The sequence below is a fragment of the Carlito syrichta genome, unplaced genomic scaffold (genome assembly GCF_000164805.1).
Source record: "Carlito syrichta isolate Samal-C Ts95f unplaced genomic scaffold, Tarsius_syrichta-2.0.1 Scaffold301826, whole genome shotgun sequence".
NCBI classification, from domain to species: Eukaryota; Metazoa; Chordata; class Mammalia; order Primates; family Tarsiidae; genus Carlito; species Carlito syrichta.
Window position 1 is genome coordinate 302,337 of NW_007245922.1, and position 22,185 is coordinate 324,521.

Here is a 22,185-nt window from a genome sequence, read left to right on the forward strand (position 1 = left end):
GGGAGGGGCTGCCCCAGGCCCCGCGCCTTCCCCTTCACCGCGGCCGGCGCCGGGCCAGGAGGATGCGCGACGCGGGGCTCTGAAGCATGGAGGGGGTTCTGTACAAGTGGACCAACTATCTCACAGGTATGTGGGCTCGGGAGCGCCGGGGGCAGGGGAGAGGCAGAGGGCGGAGGGCTTGGGCTTGGAGGCCGCGGAGAAGGCAGGTCGGGGGCCTCCCCCTCCGCCTGGCCCGCGGTGACCCTCAAGCGAATCCGCTCTACGAGGTTCCAGGGCTTAATCCCTCTCTGTCCCTTATAGAGACCATCTGGCTTCTGCAGGGAAGGGTTCGAGACTGCGCATCCTCCCGAGGTGGTCAGGGCGCCTGACCCCTTCTTTGCTTGTGTAATAATACTTCTGTTTGCCTCCTGTAGCCTCTGGGACAGCTCTACATGTTGTTGTTGGAAGCTCCGTCCTTATTCACACTTAGTATAAAACATTTTGTTGGAGTATTGGACTGGGATGGACCCTTTAAGATCAAAGTTTAATTTTAAGAAATCTGTGATATATTTAATTTTTTTAAAACAACACCGTTTATTTTAAAAGTTCTCTTGTTGAAGTTGTTCAGCTTAGCAAACATGATTTTGGAAGTTTTCCCTAGATAATACTCTCTTAGGGATTGTCAGTGAGATATTCTTATGTTTGCGAATTCAGGTAGTAACTGTGAAAAAGAGTGGAAGAAAGTGTAATACACAGAAGTAACAAACAAGTCAGTTTCACCCATGAAGTGGGTTGAAGGGAACAACTCCAAAGGGTTAGGAGTTTCTGTATAAATGAGAAACCAACAGGGAAGGGCCCCTTTTCCATATGACAGCAACAGACTGGCTTGTTAAAAGCTTATATCTGAGTTGTAGTCCTATCTTTGCCATCTACCAACAGCAAGGGCAAGTCACTTATTCTCAGAACTTCAGTCTGATTGATAAAGCCAGGGTGATCAACTATTTTATTCTGAAGATACCTTCCAACTCCCGAAATTTGTGATCTCACAAATTTCAAACTTAGAGGAAAGGGAATGGTTTAAAATAAATTTGAATAGTAAACTGATTTTTTTCTTGGTCCAGCACAATAGGCAGATCTTGACTTGCCCACTTACTCAATCTGCTTAAAATATTGAACCCCTTAGTAATTGTATGGTACATTCAACTTGTGTCTACCTGACATTGTACAAAATCTGCACATCCACACTTTAAGGCATAATCACTGAACTATGCTGGAATACTAAAGCCAGATTTATAAAAGCAAATGTTTTAAAATTTATGATACATAGATGTTTTATTTTGTTCGAACTTAAAAGCCAAACAATTTATTTCTATAAATGGTAAGTTTTAAAAAGAAGCATTTAAAAAAGAAAGCAAATATTTTTTGTTAGGCATTTTCATTTGAGCAGTTGTAAGAGAATAATTATGCTGTTTGGTGGCGGTACACTGTTAACTATTTAACAGTAGCTTCTATGCTTTGAGATGCAAACGATCACCCCATTGCAAACCTTCTAAACACAGTGTACTGGAAGATCATGCCAGAGGAACCATTTATGCATAGCCTAGAGCATGGATGATTACTGAGTTGAGTCATAATTTGAGATTTGGTCTTGGAGATTTCCTTGTCTTCTAGGGTACTGACACCAGTGAGGGAAAGAGCTTTTAACCACATCATTTAGATTTAGTCTTTGCAGAACATTTACTTATCTTAGGATGCAGTATAGAAGTTTACTGAAATAAATATTTTGTTTGGAATAATTTTATTTTTAAAATTTAAACTTGACTCAATGGCTTGCTGATTATTAATTTTAGCTCATCTTAGGTCATAAGATAAACCTAAGTCATGTCTGGTTTATACTAAGTGTTCTTTTAAGGAACCTTCCAGTGTAATGATAGTGTTATTTGAGAGAAATAAAGATTAAATAAAGTTAGTATCCTTTGTAGAGAAATAAAGATTTTAGTAATATTTGGTAGTTTGAGATAAAAAATATGTCTTCTTTCCCAAACTTTACCAGTACGGTGTCCACTTGTATTGTATACCTAATCCTGAATTGTACCCCACATCTTTAAAATAAAATATTTTTTAAAAAATGAGGGGAAATCAAGCAGATAAAAATGACAAGGCACCAAGACCCTAACAAATATCTACTACATAGATAGCCCTTTATTTTGAATTGTAAATGTCTTGTAATAAAGAATAAAAACAATGGCCGGGCTCGGTGGCTCAGCCTGTAATCCCACGCCTTTGGGAGGCTGAGGTGAGTGGATTGCCTGAGCCCGCGGGTTCGAGACCCGCCTGGGCAACTTGGCGAGACCTCATCTCTACAATAAGTCAAAAATTAGCCGGGCATGGTAGCGCACGCCTGTAGTTCCAGCTACTTGAAAGGCTGAGGCGGAAGGATCGCCGGAGCCCAGCAGGTCGAGGCTGCAGTGGCTGGGAGCGGCCACTGCACTCCAGTCTGGGCGACAGAATGAGACTCCAACTAAAAAAATAATAATAATAATAATAAATAAATAAAAACATTTTAAAAAATAATAAAAATTCAAGCAATAGATTGCTTAGAATAGCAGGCACTTCATGTTCTTAACCCTCCCAAAATAAGAATATGCCACTCTTTATTCAATTCCATGAAATCTGTTTAGAATCAAACTGATGGTTAAACCCATTCAAAGGAGACAATTTGACAGGGAAATCTGTTTCTTCTGTGGTATTAAAATAAATACACATGCATGTATGTATGTGTATGTGAAAAAAAAAGTATTCTTTAAAAAAGAATTTTAAAAAGAATACCTATGAATCTTTTCCTCAGGTACAGCCCTCTGTATATAAATACGTGAATCAATTAGAGATGTTTTTATTAAATATTTCTTCAAAAGTGTGTAGAGTTAGCTAACAGGCTTAATTAGATTAATATATTCAACCATGCTCACCTTTCATGTTGCTACAAATTCTAAATTAATAATTTTGCTCAAAATGTGTTTTAAAGAGATACTGAATTGCAATAATACAGACTTATAAAGTCATAATTTGCCCTATAGACACACACTGGACCTTGGGTGAGGACTATATTTTCAGCATACCCTGCTTATAATTTGCTAACCAAGGTACATTAATATTTGTAAAGATAATGTTTTTCTTACTTGTATGCATGTTCAATACAATATACTCTCACAGATTGACATGTCTATACTCTCATGGATAACATGTACTCTCACTTTTTCGATATTCATTCATGCATTCATTTAGTCACTTGAGAAGTAGATTTTTTGGTACTTGTTATGGGCCACTTTTCTAGTTGCTGGGAATGCAGTGATGAATGAGATAAAGTTCATATGCCAAAGAAATTTACCTTCTAATTTGCTGGGTCTCATTAAGGAATACTATAGTGTTTCATAAAAATGAATTGAAACTTGCTTGTTTTTATTTTAATTATGTTGGGTATCCATCTTTCTGAACTGTATTGTGGCATTCATTAACAAAGTATATGAAGAGTGAAATTTAACCTTTTTATGATGACTCAGCATCATCATTTCAAAAGTATTATAAGTAAAGCCTTTTAGGGAGGTAGGTCCTGGGTCTTTGTCAAGGTATAAGAATAATTCACCTGTCTACCTTGTCTTGGTACTATCTGGACCTGGGAAAAGGGAAGTAATTAATTATAGTGCTGGCTGTGGGTACAGTACCAGGATTTGAACACCCACAATTTAAAAGATGGTGCATTTTAGCCTAGAACACTTGAGCTGAATTGTTATTTAATAGTCACAGAAAGAACAAGGACAGTCACACTGCCCCCAGCATGGTCACCATGTTACTAGTCAGTAAACTGTTGTACATTAGTAGCATGCTTGAGAAGATTCCAGAGAACACAAAGTTGGCCTTGAAGGAGGAGTGGGAGTTGGGCACCAAGGAAAGTCATCATCCTTTGTCACCAGCTTTGTCTTGGAGCCAAGTCTATGATAGATAGGTGTTCTAGTCACTGAATAAATATCAACTGAATGATTGTAGTTTCTAGCATTTTTGCCCTGCTGTGTAGCTGCAGATAAGGCAAAGTGAGTCGTGTGAGGAATCTGTATTCTCACCACAGGGTATGTAGCTTCTGTGTAAAAGACTGGAATTCATTTAGTGTAAAACACTCTTGTGTTTAAGAGTTTGCTCTGACAACATGTATTTTATAAGAGCAGGGAAAGTCACATTGCAGAATTAGAGGGCTGACTGGCACCTGACAGATCATCTTTTTCAACCTACTCATGTTGGAGACTGGGAATCTTAGATTTATTGAAATGGGAAGATTTGCACCAGGTTATGGTTATCCAGTTGAAGAATGACATTAGAAGTGGGGCTAGAATCACTGTTTTCTGTTGCTTTTTCCATTCATTATAAACCCAACTCTGTTTCTTTTTAGGAAAAGGGGGAAGTTATGTTGTACCCTGTGTAGGGCCTTCTGGGTTTCTAATGAGAAGGTTGTGAGCCAGAATAAAAGTATTATTTCCCATATGTATGCTGATCTAGATATTTCCTTAGAAATCTTTCTCAGTAAAGTGGAAGTTGATGCCGGAACACTTTGGATAAGGCTTGACCATTAAACATTTCATTGTCAGAATGTTATTTGAGAGCCAAGAAATAATGTGGATGGCAGATTTTGATATCATAGTTTTCTTTGTGATGAAAATTATTTCTTTCCATATAAACTTTCTGTTATTTATGATCTTTGTAGGTTGGCAGCCTCGTTGGTTTGTTTTAGATAATGGAATCCTATCCTACTATGATTCACAGGATGATGTTTGCAAAGGGAGCAAAGGAAGTATAAAGATGGCAGTTTGTGAAATTAAAGGTAAGTGAACATATGGAATTAGAGGAATTAAGGGTTAGGTAGTAAAGGATTCTTCAGCCTACTCCAAACAAGAGGAGAAAGCATTTCTAACCATATAGGGATCTTCTACTATCATTTATATCCTTAGCAATCAATAGAAGCATTTAGCCACAGTTTACACAGTTAACTGCTAAACAGTTTTTGATAATCCCTCTCTATAAACTTACTTTGAATTGATATTCAGAATACTTGTGCTAGTCTTCCAGTTTGGACTCAACAAAGAATTTATTGTGGATACCACTCTAGTGTCCATGTTGTGTCTACAAGCATTCTATTTCATTCTTGTAGAAGGGCATTGTAGGGGTTGGAAGTTGAGCCCTAACAATGACAGGGTAGCTCTGTTGGGTTTTGATAAAGTATGAAATCAGAGTCATAAATTCTGATTTTTTTTGCTAAATTTGGAGATAAGCTCTTATGGGTATTAGAGATGGTTTCCTTTTATTCCAAAAAAGGGAGAAATAAAGCAATAGGTCATGCAATAATTTTCATGAAGGAAGGTTTCATGGACCAATAAATTCATTTGTGTGTGTGGTTGGCATGTGTGGGGTGGAGGTAGGTAGAGTGAAATCAGATAAAATAACAGAGAAAACTATTGAATTATTCTTCAAAGAGAATTGAAGGAAAAACTAGAGCACCAGGGGAATGACTGTTAAATTCCCTCCAGGCAGTTCTTCATTTCTCCTTTGTAGCTTGAATACTTGTTTTCATGAAGGGTAATTCTTTTGACTTGATTTTTTTTTTGTTTGAGTTGGAATCTCACTCTGTCACCCAGACTGGAGTGCAATGGCTGCTCCCGGCCACTGCAGCCTCGACCTGCTGGGCTCCAGCGTTCCTTCCGCCTCAGCCTTCCAAGTAGCCAGAACTACAGGTGCGCGCTACCACACCTGGCTGATTTTTTACTTATTGTAGAGATGAGGTCTCGCCAAGTTGCCCAGGCGGGTCTCGAACCCGTGGGTTCGGGCAATCCACTCACTTTGGCCTCCCAAAGTGCTGGGATTACAGGCTGAGCCACCGAGCCCGGCCTTTTTTGACTTGATGAGCCTTGGTCTTAGCTACCAAATACTCTAGAGTCATCTAACTGCTTTATTCATTTTCTTATTTAGATTAAACCAAAGCAGCAGCTAATGTGTTGTGCTGCATTTTCTATTTCGAAGGCTACATTGCTCTTTTTGTGTGATTTTGTGGTAATTCTTAGTAAGATTTAGCCATGGAGACAATAGAGAATCTCTGCTTTGGATACATATTCTTTAGCTACATGTTTTGTTCTTCACCTTCACCTCAGATTTGCCACCACTAGCGCTCTTTCTATAGCAGGGATTCTCTGCTTTGGGTAGATCAGTGTCATCCAGGGAGCTTTCTCCAAACTACACATACCTGTCAGGTGATTATATCATGCCCTCTTAGTTGAGAACTCCCACTGTTTTAATGGAAGGGCATCATGGCTATACAAAAATATTTTAGCCTGGTGTATTGTTACTGGCATGTTTCCTAAAATATATAGGGCATAATTTCATTGTTTATTTTTATTTTATTTTATTTTTATTATTTTTAAGTAGGAATCTCATTCTGTTGCTCAGACTGGAGTGCAGTGGCACCCTCATGGTTACTGTGGCCTTGACCTCCTGGGCTCAGGTGATCCTTCCACCTTTGTCTTCCAAGTTGCTGGAATTACAGGTGTGGACTACCATGTCTGTCTAATTTTTTGTTTAATTGTAGAGATGAGGTTTTGCCAAGTCGCCTAGACTGGTCTTGAAACCCTGGGCTCAGGCAGTCCTCTCATTTCTGCCTTCCAGAGTGCTGGGATTACAATCCTGAGCCACTGTGCGCGGCTTGTTGTTTATTTTTAGTAAGCATAATGAAATATGTACTGATAATTGTTGGCTTTAAACTGTTTACTGGTAAATGTACTCATTTTTGAAGTCTATGTGCTCATTTTCAATTACACTATCATCACCTATAACATTTCAGAGCTCTCTTTGAAATTACCTTATGAACCAGTTTATAAATCACACAAGAAAAGCACAGAGCATTAATTTTTTTTAAATAGGGTTTTTTAAAAATCTCATCTTTTTCTCAGATTTGATTCTAAAAGAGATTTGGAAATCAAAACTGTATTCAAAGTTCAAAGATTTGCCAACCCCAAGGATATTAAGGATATAAAGAGCAGCAGAATTCTGAGGTGATTCCTAAATAATTTTAAGCTATGACAGCATCTTATTTTGGCTGTTGTTTGTTTAAAGTAATTATTTTATTAAAGAATAGCATACAGAAAAGGGCATGAATCTTAAGTAACATTTAGCTTGAAGAATGTTTACAAAATGAAAACACCAGTATAAACTACCCACCTCAACTGAGTCCCCTCAACCACTGATCCCCCTAAAATGTATCCTATTAATCTGACCCCTATATCCATAAGGAAGTGTTATCTGTTTTTGAACATTTTATACATGGAATAATTCAGTATTTTCTTTTGTGTCTGGTTTTTTTTTGTTCGATATCATATTGTGAAATTTATCCATGTTTTCCTTTGTGTGACTATCTCACAATTTGGGTATGCATTCTAGTACTGAAGGATTTTTTTTTTTTTCTTTTTGAGTTGGAGTCTCACTCGGTCACCCAGACTGGAGTGCAGTGGCCGCTCCCGGCCACCGCAGCCTCGACTTGCTGGGCTCTGGCGATCCTTCCGCCTCAGCCTTCCGAGTAGCCGGAATTACAGGTGCGTGCTACCACGCCCGGTTGATTTTTTTTTTTTTATTTATTGTAGAGATGAGGTCTCACTGCCCAGGCGGGTCTCGAACCCGCGGGTTCAGGCAATCCACTCACCTCAGCCTCCCAAAGGCGTGGGATTACAGACTGAGCCACCGAGTCCGGCCTGAAGGATTTTTTTTTTTCCATTTTGAGACTACGGTGAATAAAGCTGCCATGAGTATTCCTATACATTTATTTTGATCAAAACAGTATGGTAGACTTTCTTTAGGACTGTCGCCATAGATTCAGGGACTACTGCAGTGGAGTTTTACAGTAGAGACGAGATTGGGCTCAACTCTAAATACAATAGGGAAAAGTGGGAATTTATAGCCAAGGAGTTGGGTGGGGAGGTTCGGTGAATGGAAAGTTACAAAGAGGAAGCACCAGGAGTAAATAGGGATTCTGGCTAAACTGACCTAACCGGATTCTTGCTGAAGGAAGGCCAAGGCCAGGGGGATCAGACATACCTGGGGGATGGTGGTAAGGAATGAAGAATTTGGTCAGTTATGAAGGATGATAAAATGTTGAAGATGGGGGATTCTGGTTAAATTGACTTAACTGGATTATTGCTAAAACTAGACATTACAGGAATGGAGACAGAAACCTAGTCGAGCAGAGGTCTCAAAGGAGCCTGTCTGAAATTTGGTCATGGAGAGAAACTTTTTCACAAAAAAATGCCAAATTGTTTTCTAAGGTGATTATATCAACTTGTTCTGTAGAGCATTAGAGTTCCAATTACTCTGCTTCTTTGCCAAACTTGGTATTATCAATTTAAAAATTTCTGAATATTTCTTGTGTGTGTAGTGGTATATCATGGTGGTTTTGACTTGCATTTCTTGACTAACTAATGATTTTGAGTACTTTTTTAGGCTTATGCTGATTTGTAGGAGATTTTTCTATAGTCTGGATGACTTTGTATTGCAAATATCTTATTCTCCTTTGCAGTTTGTATTTTCATTTTGTTAGTGATATCTTTTAATGAACAATTTCAGTGAAGTCCAGTTTGTTAATTTTTTTTATCAGAACTTTTTATGTCTCACTGAAGACATCTTCTGTGTTGCCTTCTTGAATGTTTATTGTATTACCTTTTATATTTAGGTCTATATTAGGTCTGTAATTGACTTGATAGCAGCCTTTCCCTTACTGCACTATAGGTATATCTTTGTCACAGTGCAAGTATCATGTATTTGTGGGTCCTTTTCTTGACTGTCTATTCTGTTCCATGGTCCCATTTTTTAGTTTAATCTTTGTGCCAATATCATACAGTCTTAATTTCTTTATCTTTATACTTTTTGTATCTGATACTCTGTCTTTTAACTTTGTTCTTTTCCAGTATTGTCTTGGATTTTTTGGCCCTTTGTATTTTCTTATGCATTTTAGAATCTGCTTGTAGATTTCTACAACTCTCTGCTGGAATTGTGACTGGAATTGTATTGAAACTGTAGATTAATTTGAGGAGCATTCTGTTGTTGACAGTATTGAGTCTTCTGATCCAATAACATGGTAGTATGTCCCTATATTTAATTAGGTATTTAATTCTCCCAGAAATGTTTTATACAGTAGTTTTGTATTTAAAGATCTTGTCTATCATTTTTTTCCTAATGACTTGATATTTGGGAGCATCATTTTGAAGTTTGTTGCCTTTGTGAAAAGGGAACTTTGACAGGGACTCCCCTTGAATAAATATACAAATTCTAGTACATTTAAAAATGAATAATCTTTTAGTTTCATCTTGTAGCAACATCATTAGAAATTATAGTATGACTTTTTTTTAAGGTAGAAATTGGTACTTTCACTACTAGTATTCGCAATTACCAAGAAATAGTTACTCTTAGAGCTTTGGGATTTCAGTAGTTTTATTTTAGCCTAGAAATCTTTTGCACTCATTGTTGTTGGATGGTTGTATCTTTCAGTTTCTATATCTAAGAATGGCTCATATAAGTAGAATAATAAGATACCAAAGCTTTTGTGGGACTTATTTGCCATAATACACGGAACATGTGGTCAGTATTTTCAGTAATTAATTATCTAAGTTAAGGCTTTGGCCAGACTTTCTTGGACCTTTGATAATTTGGCTCCACCTAGTTTGTCTGTATTAGGTCTGTATTCATGCATATGAGTATTTTTTCTTTTTGTTTTTAGAGATGGGATCTTGCTCTTTAACTCAGACTGGAGTGTAGTAGCATGGTCATATCTCACTGAAGCCTCAAACTCCTGGGTCAAGCTGTCCTCCTATCTCAAGTCTCCCAAGTAGCTAGAACCATAGGCACTGGAAGTATAGGCTAAATGAAATGAACATTACTTTGCAATATAATATGAAACTCCATTTATGCTTGTTTCCTAATATCCTCAGTACTTTCTGTGTTTATTTCCTCATCTAGGCTTTTTCTTATGCAGTTTACCAAATTCTGCTGTCATCAAATACTTCTTCTTGAAGTCTTTTAATTTCCTGTCTTTTCTTTCTCTCATAATTGCACATGAAATTTCTGCACCAAAGAGTACAATACTTAAGTAATTCTTTTTGGTATGTTAGTTTCTTGATAAATTGTCAACTCTATAAAAGTAAAGACTTCTTTTTTCTTTCTCTGTATCTTCCCCAATACCAGCACTACTCTGAGCTAAGTAAATATCTGTTGATTAATGACAGCTTAACATAAATTTTGTTTTACAATAAAGATTTGATATTTGCTCAGCTTAATTCTTGATTAGCTCTCTTTTGTCAGAGTATCAAGGGGTGTGTGTGTGTCAGAGAGGAGGTGGAGGGAGAAGAAATACACATACCTTCTGGGTGTTTGCTATGTCCCATAATTAAGGGCATGTCATAGAGTTACTGTTCTAATGGAAGATGACCATACTGACCATTTATTACATTCCTTCTATATGTCAGCCAGGCTCTGTCCTGGTCTTGGAGATATGAAGAAATAAACTTTGCTTTCAAGGAAATCAGTAAAAAATGTGCAATAATTTGACATTCATTGCACTTATATTTAAGGTTGACTAGGTGGACAAAAGTGAGAGTCTCACTTCTCAATAGTTAATTTGTCCTTGTTTTCTCTTCATATGCCTTCATCACTTATGCACCATTGTCATTCTGGGTCTTTGTGAGAATGTTAGTTTGAAGGTTGCCACTGGATGGCCCCTTAGGGAGTGGCACTGCCTGCATCATGGATCACGGTTTGTTTTTATAGGTTTATGAAGCATCTAATACTGTGTAACAGTGATGGTTTGCTTCTCCTTAAATTAGTTAAGTCTAGAACTGATTTCTTCTTTGTTTATCATCATAGTTCATTCAGCAGACAACACAAGAATGGAATTAATCATTCCAGGAGAACAGCATTTCTACATGAAGGCGGTGAATGCGGCTGAAAGGCAGAGGTGGCTGGTTGCCCTGGGGAGCTCGAAAGCCTGTTTGACTGATACTAGGACTAAAAAAGAAAAAGGTAGCTATAACTTTTTCCCTTGTGGTGAGAGTACTTTCTGAAACATAAATATAAATTATCCTGTCCACTTTTAGTAGTCTATGCCAAGGAAATAATTAGAAGTGTAGAAGATTTGCATATATAGAGCTTCATACTCGTAATAAATTTGTGAAAGGTATAAATCTAGGGAGATGGTTCAATAAACTAGTGCTTTCATTGGCTGATATATTATGTAGCCAGTAAAATGTTTAAAGGGAATTTTAATGTGAGAAAATGCCTAAAGTTAAATGATCAGTGAAACAGCAGGATTCAAAATTATGTATAGTGTTAATATTCATTTGCTGGCTAGGAAAGGTATGTAAGACTGATTGTTACCTTTGGAAGTAGAATTTTTGGGAAGGAGACTCACTTTTCATTGTGTACTCTTTGGTACCTTTTGACTTTATCAAGTTTGTAGAAAGATTTTAAAAAATCAAAAGCAAAGCAAATGATTTTGGTATTAGTTCAACTATATATAGATATAATACGGAAGTAATGACAGTATTTATATCTTAATAGTGAGATTACAGTTTGTTTTAGTTCATTTCCTGTTGCTATAACAAAATACTTGAGTGTGAATTTATAAAGAAAAGAGGGCTGTTTGGCTCCTGGTTCTAGAGTCAGGAAGTGCAAGATTAGGCTGCCGCATCTAGTTGGCTTCTGGTGAGGGCCTCGTGGTGCACCGTAGCTTGGTGAAGAGTCAGAAGGGGAAGTAGATATGTGCAAAAAGAGACCAAATGTGAGAGGCAGCCTCCATTTATAAAACCCCACTCTTTTGCTAACTAATCCTTGCTAAAAGAGGACTCACTCATTACAGAAAGGCCTGAATTCCTCTTAATGATCTAATCACCTCTTAGAGGTACCACCCTGCAACACAGTGACATTGGGGACCGAGCTTCAGGGTGAGTTTTGGTGGGGACAAACCATATTCAAACTATCGCACAGTTTTTTCTAGCTTCCCAAATTTTTCATTGCATATGTATTACTTTTATAATTTAAAAATAAGATAAATAAATTAGTGGAAGCAGGTAAATTATAGGTATTGAGAAATGGAGACTGAGGAATAAATTTAGAACAATTTTTGACTATATAAAAGAATATCATGGTTAGAGTATAGCTAAGGGTGAGATACGAAAGAATGGATATTCATAATAGCAAAAAGGCGAAAAGCACCCAAATGTCCATTGATAGGTGAGTGGATAAACAAAATGTGGTATATAAATAAAATGGAATATTATTCACCCTTCCAAAGGAAGGAAATTCTAATACAAGGCACAACGTGGATGAGCCTCATAGATTTTATGATAAGTGAAATAAGCCAATCACAGAAGGACAAATATTCTATTATTCTACTGATTTGAAATACCCAGAATAGTCAAACTTATCAAGCAGAATGGAGAATGGTGGCTGCTGAAGCCTAGGGAGAGGAGGGAATGGAATTAGTGTTTAATGAGTTGCAGTTGGGGAAGACTGAAAAAGTTCTAGAGATGGATGGTGGCGATGGTTGTAGAGCAGTGTAAATGTACTTGATGCCACATTTTATTTTATTTTGAGCTGGAGTCTCATTCTGTCACCCAGACTGGAGTGCAGTGGCCACTTCCGGCCACTGCAGCCTCGACCTGCTGGGCTCCGGCGATCCTCTCGCCTCAGCCTTTCAAGTAGCTGGAACTACATGTGTGCGCTACCACGCCCGGCTAATTTTTTGATTTATTGTAGAAATGAGGTCTCGCCAAGTTGCCCAGGCGGGTCTTGAACCCGTGGGCTCAGGCAATTCACTCACCTCGGCCTCCCAAAGCTCTGGGATTATGGGCTGAGCCACCGAGCCCGGCCTTGATACCACATTTTAAAGTGTATGCGTAAAAGTGGTTAAAATGGTACATTTTATGTTATGTGTATTTTCGCATAATTTTTTTAAAAAAGAAGGAGTGGATTTAAATTTGGGTAGGAATTGATTTAGGTTGGATGTAGAGCTGCTTTGTCCTCTAGTAAAAGTGGCTTTATGACTAAGAGCAAAGAGCAGGATCACTGGCTGGGCTCAAGGAGTGTGGAAAAACATCAGAAATCTACTAGGTGTATTTCTTTTCTTCCTCTGCAGCTTACACTTTAGATTAAAAGATACTGGCTTGTGAGTGGCTGAGATTATGGCTGGATATTTAATTTTTCTGGTGAAATTAAGAGAAGAAAGTATGATCTTAATAAAAAATTCCAAAGACAGTATAATGTAAAAATGAAACTGTGAAAGGGACAGAAGAAAATAAATGAATATATAATAGTTTTAATTACTTAAAAATTAAAAACTTCTATATCCCAAAATATACATTAAAGAAAACTGAAAAGGAGCCAAGAGATGTGGAAAAGTATTTGCAATATATTCCAATATATAGGACAGAGGAAAGATTGCTGTCTTTAATGTATGAGTTTTTACATATTATCAATTTATATGATAATTAAAATAAGAGAAACACCAACACCAGAGCTGGAAAAAATTTTATAAAGGACAAAAGAGCCAATTTAGAAAAGAAATGTAGACTTTTCAAATGGAAGATGAGTAATGGAATGGAAATATCTTATATAAAACATACAGTGGTTATTATCCTGTTTCTGGAAATTAATCTACCTAAACTTCATGGCAGACGTAAAACTGTCAAATTTTTCCCAGTTACCAAAGAGAAGTTGTTTCCTTAGGGCCCTTATGATCCTGTTTTTAAGGTCTCACATCTCTTAAGCTATAGGTATATTTATTGCTTTACTTTTTAAATGATTACATTTTGTTGTATTGCCCAAAGAATCTGATAATTATCTAACTGGATGTTTATATGTTATTTTCAGAAATAAGTGAAACCAGTGAATCTCTGAAAACCAAAATGTCTGAACTTCGCCTCTACTGTGACCTCCTAATGCAGCAAGTTCATACCATCCAGGAATTTGTTCACCATGATGAGAATCATTCGTCTCCCAGCGTAGAGGTATAAAACAGAAGCTGTCTTCATGTATGGTTTTTTGGAGTACACTGGGTATCCTCAGTCATCACACAAGATTATTGAGTTATTTTCAGCTATTCTGGGCTCTGTCTGCTGTAGGCAGTTTGGAAATCTGTAGTATCTTCTAGATGATGTCTGTGTAGCCAGAGTATAGCATGAAGCAGCACATTTCTTCAGCGATCAGGGTCTGCCTTTGCAGCCATTCTGATGATCTGAAGGTTGGAGTGGGGAAGAAACATTCCAAGCTTTGTCCTTCAGGCTGACTGCATGAATTCACTGGACAACTCTTTCTCTTGATAATAAGGTCCCAGATTCAACTACTGAGAGTTGATAACTTATCTTTATGAAATAACTAAAAAAAAAAAATCCTTCTCAGAACATGTAGGAATCAAAATTCAGATTAGTAGGATCTGGCTATGAAATTAGGCTCACTCTTTCTGATAAAGTAGGACTAGTGAGCCCTGCTACTCTCTGGGTAAAAGATTGGCATGGTTCCCTGTCCCCTTTTCCTAACTTGGTAGAAATGGGAAAAGAACTCTTCCTGCCTCTCCTGTGGCCTTCTCATGTTGGGGAGGAATCTTACATGAATTTAGTTTCAGTTTGGGGTTCTTTAGCCCTAAGGGCATTTAACTGTTTCACCACAAACCCTCTGGAGGGAGTTGCTCTCACCTCTGCTATAGCAGCTCACTGACAGGATCAGGGACCCAGCCTTGTTCCATTGTTCTACTCTGCCATTCTTGGTGTGTTGGATTTTTCTCCAAATGCTCAGGCTTCAAGGTGACTGCCAAGATCGTAAAGAGGCAGGAGGTAGTGTAGGGTGACCGGAGTGGAGAGAGACCTCCTCAACTTTGTTTTGAAGTTTTTTTTATTTTTCTAAACACCAACAGTACAATTTTGCTACAGTTACAATTTTGGAATATTAACTAACCTCAAAACCACCCTCAGCCTTTCTGTCAAGGCTGAGGACCTCTACCGTGTCTCTGTGTTGCCTGCATTTCTTCCAGGACTTAGGGGTGGGGGTGGAGAGGTAAAGAAGATCCTCAGAAGGTCTTCTGGAGTGCCTAAGCCCAGGGGAATCCTGGGTGAAGTCTTGGGCTCCTTGAATGCTGGTGTTTAGGAGCTTCTTTTTACCCTTGTCCTCCAAGTTCCCTTCTGCCTTCCTCAGGTTTGATATCTAGGAAGTTTGATCCAGAGGAAATTAAATATTTTTATATCAAATTATATTAAAATAAATATTGCCAAATGCTTTCCTTTAGCACTGCTCCAAGTCTAAGTGTTAAGCTCAAGCTATTGAAATGTGGAGATGAGTTGGGCATGACCATCTGCTCCCTGCCAGCAGCCACTCCCCCTACCTGGTTCTCTGGTCTATGCTTCTCCTGGCTCAAAGGTGGGAAGCAAGAGAAACAGCAAAAGCCAGCCTAGACAAGACAGTCAGCCCAGGGCATCTGATGTTCCCAATACCCCGGGGCCTGGGAGCCTGATGTTGTGATCTTCATCTGTCTTTATCCCCATTTCCTCAAGGGACTGCATCTTGCTCTTGGGGTATTCTTCAAGAATAGTGTCAAAAACAGCTTTATTGCCATCCTCTTCTACTTCCTCCACTCCTTACAGTACTCCTGCCTCCCTCTGTACATCTACTCTTTCTGGAGTCACATGGTTGGTGGCTGCTTTGATGGTCTTCAGCCTCTCTCTGAGCCAGCACACTCCTCATTTAACTCCTAAATCTCCTTCTGCATCTCTGGTGAGGTCAGGGCACTAGATAACTCCTTCAGCTGAAACTCCATGTAGCAGCAGCTCTGCTGCAAGGTCTGCACATTAGCAGTAAGGGCCACGATTTTGGCATCCAGGCTTGAAGGTCAGCATCACTCACTGTGTTAAACTGGTCCACTTCTGCAAAATAGATCTTCTGCTTGCCATACACTTTCTCTTTGATCTTTCTTTGCTGGGTCAGCTGCTCCAGTGCCTTCACCACCACCGCCTTGCCCAGGCCGTGTTCCTACTACAGGGTCCTGAACAAGTCCTGGGTGCTGTAGGGCTGGTTCTGCTCTTGCAGGTACCTCAGGAGGATCCTGGTGGCTCCTGCTGCAGCTTCTGCCTGGCCTTTGTGCGTGACCTTTCCCTATTCTTGGTTTTTAATCAGGGAACAAAAATTCCAGAAACTCCCCAGCAGACTTCTCATCATCTTTATTGTCTAACTCAAAGGACGAGGAAGAAATGAGTATTTGGTCATGGAATAGCCATGACTGACTTAGATCAGTCTATGCTCATTCTCTAGGCTAAGTCCACTTTGTTGTCCTGAACAAAATTAGGGTTTTTATTCTACCAAGGAAGAAGTGGGAGAATAGACGTGTGGTAGTCATGAATTGTGCTGCCAGTAGCCGTCAGGGTGTTCCACTGCTGTGACCACCTTGGAATTCGGAGAGATAGTTAGAAAATTACCATTTAGGTTAGGTTTCTTTAAGATAAATTTTTGTGTGCAGTTTTTTAATATGATATTTAGTTTAAATGCAAAACTATCTTTTCTTGGAATCTAGTTTCATACATTATTTATGTAAGAGATAGAGACATTTCTTCTTCATGCATTGCTTTGATTTTCTGAAGTTGTATATTTTAAATAAATTTGAACATAATGTAGTAATGTGTCCACTGGAGATAATATCTTATTACTTAATTATAAGGTTGTGTGTGATTCCGTGTAGTTGTACGTAAGTCTGTTCATGTCTTTGTATATAATTTTTCAGAACATGAATGAAGCCTCGTCTCTGCTTAGTGCCACATGTAATACATTCATCACAACACTTGAGGAATGTGTGAAGATAGCCAACGCCAAGTTTAAACCTGAGATGTTTCAACTGCCCCATCCAGATCCCTTAGTTTCTCCTGTGTCACCTTCTCCTGTTCAAATGGTTGGAACTTCTTGTTTTTTTGTTTTGTTTTGTAGTAATATTGTGTGTCAGTTTTTGTTTTGTTTTCACTTTTAAGGATGGAAGTAGGCAGTGGGGTGGGGAAACAGTCAATAGGTTGAATTTTGTTTGTGCTATTTGGAATTGGAGCTTCTCAGCTGAGGAACTCAACATGTGTGCCAGTGTCCTGACTCCCTCCCCCTCGGAAGGGCTGTGCATGGTCTGCCTGTGAGCTGCTTCATCCAGGAAAATATTATAGTGCACTGTGTGTGATATGAAACAGAAGAGGCCGGGAAGCACTATTCTACCTGTTAAAACCTTACAATGAGGTGATGTTTAACTTACTATGGGGCACAATGAAGCAAATCTTTAAAGGATTGACCACTTAATGTTATTTTCTTCCCTCTTGATTCCTCTGAACAAGAGGTACTCTTTTTTTGCCAGGGGTGGCAGATCCATTTTCCTTTCTAGGCTAATGAACTTGATTCAGCATGCTTTGGGAAACTCTATAAGTGATGTAAGCTTTGATGAGACTTTAATTTTTTTTTTTTTTTTGTCAAAGTGTTTTTAGAAGCCCATTTGTAGGAGAAAGAATGCCACATGGCTACTGGTTTAGCAATTACCTGAAGACTTATTTGTCATAAGAATAAGGTCTGAATTATTCCTAGGTTCTCTTACCCATCCCACCCAACAAATTTAGTTGCGTGAGATTTAGTAAAGATTATTGCCTACATTTATTTAGAGCATTGTCTTGTAATCAGTGTAATATGGACTAATAGTGTCCTCTGAGACAAGTGTACCATGAAAATGAGTTTTATGGTCTGATTAGTTTGGGAAGTTCTAGGATAACTTAAATGAATTGGGTTTCTCCATTCTAATCTGATAAGGATAGTCTGATAGGGCTTGTCAGAGCCTCTTTTATATTGAAGTATACTGTGAATCAGAGGGAGAGGTAGTATACAGTGTTTCTGAATAATAATTGAACCCATTTTATTTATTTTTGAATACTATCTCAGATTTATGGTGTTCAGTAGAACACACTTTGATAACATTGCTTTTGATCAATTGTAGATATGCTGCAAACTGTAAGATAGCATAGGTGAATAGAAAAACTACTATGTTCCTTAGGTTGATATACAAGGGTTATAATTTCTTTTTTAAGATGTTCTTTTTGAGTCAAATACAATAAAAAAATACATCAGAGCTGCCTTGTTTTTGCATTGAACTTGTCAGGAAACACCTTTTGTTACAAATACTCAGTAGTCCAGAGAAGTCATGTGTGTATTTTATATATAAGAAACTACAATAATTGTCTTTTTAAAGACCAAACCTTTTGTCAGTAGAAAAATTACAGAAAATTTAGTAAGTTAAACTACAAAATATTAGGTTAAGGTTGCCTAGTTTTCCTAGCTATACCATTTTACTTGATACAAAAAGCAAGAATTGTGACTTATAGTAATTAGTTCTGGAGACCCATAGCATGGGAAATAATAATAAGGTCAGTCTTTATAGGCAATTTTTTTTTTTTAGAATAACATGAGTGATTTATTTATATGAAAAACATATTTATTTATGTGAAAATAAAGCTGAAATATTTGAGTTTTCCAAAACTATTTAATCTGATCTTTTTACCTTCTTTATGTAGTTGATCTCATTGAATTCATCTTAGAAAAAACTTGGATTTAACTTTATCTTAAGTCGTCATGAAAGCTCAGACAACTGTCATATAAGTGATTATTATAGTGGGAATGTTGCTAGGTGAATAAGACTATAGGAAGTAATTTCTATTAAAGGAGACATTAATGCCTACTTGCATCATATCAGATGTTCCTGGAGTGTAAATTAGGTGTGTTGTATCTGTTGGGCATTTCTTGGAGCAATTAGTGGTTCATGTTCCAAATAGAGAAAGCATACATGATATAAATGTTAGACCAGGGCTTTTAAGATTCTTGGGCCCATGTGTATAAAAGCAACCATTCTAAACCTTTAGTATAAACGTTGCTTTTCTGCTGCCTTGTTAAGCTTTGAAATCATCTGTTTTAGTTTGGCTGCCTCCTTTTATTTATTTTTTGGATCTTTTAAATTATGTCTAGTTTTTGTCATTTATTAAATGCTCTGCTTAATCAGATATTTCTTTTTTTTAAAAAACACATGTTTTAGAAATCTTTTTGAGACTTGGGGTTCTTCTGAGTACTTTAAACACTTGAATTATTAATACTGTCTCCTATGAGAACCACACTTTATAACATCTGTGTATCAGCTACCTGAATTATGAATGATAAAGAGAGCTTTTCTACCAGACTCTACTCCTGCCCTTTCAAAAATACCTTTATTAGAATATTTTCTGGCTTGCTAGATACTCCTGTTTATTACAAAAGTGTAGCTTTTGGGTTAGTTATATATGTACAGTTTTTTATATTTTTATATATACACACATGTGTATTATTTATATACGTGTATAAAATGTGGTTTTTACTATTGAAAAAAGAATCCAGCATGTTTTTTGCTATGTGTTGGGAAAGATTCCAATTAAAGGTTATTAGGGAAAAAGTTTGACATTGTGCTGATTATGTTACTTGAATCTGTAAAAGGTAAATTTTTTTTGCCAGGCACCTTTTTCTCTCAGCAAATTTATGTTTATTATGATAATCATAAATAAGAGCTGCATGATTCTACCTGACATATGGATTACGCTAATTGTTTTTTTAAATTTCTAGATGAAGCGTTCTGTTAGCCACCCTGGTTCCTGCAGTTCAGAGAGGTAAAATGACCTTTTGACTAAGTTCTCTCAAAATTATACCTACTTAGGGGAATTCTTTAACAGGTGGTGTGGAATGTAAACTCTATGGGTAAGGTCAGGTTCTGACTTGCTCAGCATTATATCTTTTGGTATATATCTCTTAGTGCTTAGTATAATGGCCAGGCCCTAGAAAGTAGGCAGTAAAGAAGAAATTAATTAAATTAACCAGCAAGGTAAGCATCTGGCCAGCTACTGTACCTTTTTTAGATGTTTGAAATACTATCGCTGGGCTCGGTGGCTCAGCCTGTAATCCCGCGCCTTGGGAGACTGAGGTGAGTGGATTGCCTGAGCCCGCGGGTTCGAGACCTGCCTGGGCAACTTGGTGAGACCTCATCTCTACCATAAATCAAAAATCAGCTGGGTGTGGTAGTGCGCACCTGTAATTCTGGCTACTCGGGCAGCTGAGGAGGAAGGATCACCGGAGTCCAGCAGTCGAGGCTGCGGTGGCCGGGAGCGGCCACTATACTCCAGTCTGGGCGACAGAGTGAGACTCCAACTCAAAAAAAAAAGAAATATTATCATGCTGCATAATGGCATTTTTGATCACTGAGGGACTGCATGTACAAAGGTGGTCTTGTAAAATTATACTGTATTTTTATTATACCTTTTCTGTGTTTAGATACACAAATACTATTATGTTACAGTTGCCCACAGCATTCAGAATAGTCACATTCTGTACAGGTGTATAGTAGACTGTATCATCTAGGTTTGTGTAAGTGCACTCTATTTTGTTCACACAATGAAATTGCTTAACTATGTATTTCTCAGGATGTATTCCCATCATTTAGAGACCAATGATTATATATCAAGTGATGTTGACATAGAAATTTATATTCTATATCAAGGCAGAGGCTCATTTTACGTTAGCTTTTTATGGCATCATATATTCATGCTGAGCTTTGGTTTTATTGAGAGAGAAAAATCTTGCTGAAAAGAAAAAAAAAACCTTGATATTTTAAAGTATAATATTTATATCAAAACATTAAAAAATTTTACCTTCTAGATAGATCTTGCCAATAGCCCAGATTGTTAAACCACTCTCTTTTGTTAGATAATATTCTTTTAAGTTGCTATGGTTATCTTATTTGGTTCTTTGGGAAATGATTTAATTATAGTGACATTAGCATTTATTTCTCTGTGTTAAAACTGTTAAGTGCTGGGCCCTTATTATTATTTTCTCATGTTCTGCTTTTCCCCCCTAATGATTATATAATCTTTGATTGCACCATCAAGTACTCAGAAGAGTCTAGTGACATATATATCCAACCCTAGCAGGTAATGAAGAGTTCCACCAATTGAATTTTCTAGAAAAATGGAAGCTTAACCTTTGACAGACTTTTATTTTTGTGCTAAAAATTTTTCTATCCCACCTTATGAAATAAGGCATAATAAGAATTAAAAATTTTTAACTTTTTACTGATAAATCAAGGTTGTCATTAAGTATAGTAATATTGGGCTGTCATAAAATAGTATCTGAATGAGACAGGGGATCACTTGAGCCCAGGAGCTCAAGACCAGCTTGGATAACATAGCAAGATCCTGTCTCCTTAAAAAAAGAAAACAAAAATAGTAGCTTTGATGTTGTAAGGTGGTGGTAATGATTTGCTTCTGTGTTTTATTTTTTAGACTGATTTTTTAAAATCGTTTTTCTAGCCTCCTTTTTGCCTTTTCTTTCTGCTGTCAGTGAGTCTATCTCTAGTATGTTCCCTAAACTTTTTGGCTATCCCCTTCTGTCTGCTGCTGCTGCTGCTGACTGATCAGATAGAGATTTGGCTTTAATTCTTTTTTTCTGTTTCTTTTTTGAGATAGGGTCTCTGTCACCCAGACTGGAGTACAATGGTGTGATCCTGGTTCACTGCAGCCTCAAGCTCCTGGGCTCAAGCAGTCCTTCTGTCTCAGCCTCCTGAGTAGCTGGGACTACAGGCATACAACACCACACCTGGCTAATTTTATTTTCTTTTTGTACTTTTTATAGAGACAAGGCCCTTCTATGTTGCCCAGGCTAGTCTGGAACTCTTGGGCTCAAGCAATCCTCCTACCTCGGTTTCCCAAAGTGCTGGAATTACAGGCATGAGCCACCATGCCCAGCCTGGATTGACTTTAGATACATGCACTTGTGAAGTTTATAACTTGTGAAGTTTTTAGTTATCAAACATTTGTAAACCAGTCATCTAGTATGTTTACTGTCTTGCTGGATCCTCCTCAGTAGATGTCACTACTTCTTTATTGCACCTCTTTTCTACTTAGTTTAGCTCAGAGTTCATATTCTTCAGGTTACCTGCTAGATTCTAAGTGGGTTGACTTGCTTGCAGCTTGACTTCTGACTGAGTAGAATATTGCTAACATAGGATGTTGGGCATAAAAATATTGACTTTTTCACTTAAAGGGAAATCACTTAAAATTCCAG

The 22,185-nt window shown here is 37.7% G+C and overlaps 1 protein-coding gene and 1 pseudogene across 1 annotated transcript in view; one reads left to right on the forward strand and one right to left on the reverse strand.

The window, feature by feature from the left end:
- PLEKHA3 (pleckstrin homology domain containing A3) overlaps positions 1-22,185 on the forward strand; it is a 28,450-nt gene continuing 6,265 nt past the window's right edge. The window contains exons 1-6 of the mRNA XM_008055341.1: positions 1-126; positions 4,733-4,849; positions 10,921-11,076; positions 13,924-14,060; positions 16,817-16,981; positions 19,696-19,739. Of these exons, the coding sequence (XP_008053532.1) occupies positions 87-126; positions 4,733-4,849; positions 10,921-11,076; positions 13,924-14,060; positions 16,817-16,981; positions 19,696-19,739 (659 nt within the window). The 5' untranslated portion in view covers positions 1-86. The remainder of the gene's footprint in view (positions 127-4,732; positions 4,850-10,920; positions 11,077-13,923; positions 14,061-16,816; positions 16,982-19,695; positions 19,740-22,185) is intronic.
- On the reverse strand, positions 15,507-16,619 carry LOC103257650 (annotated as a pseudogene).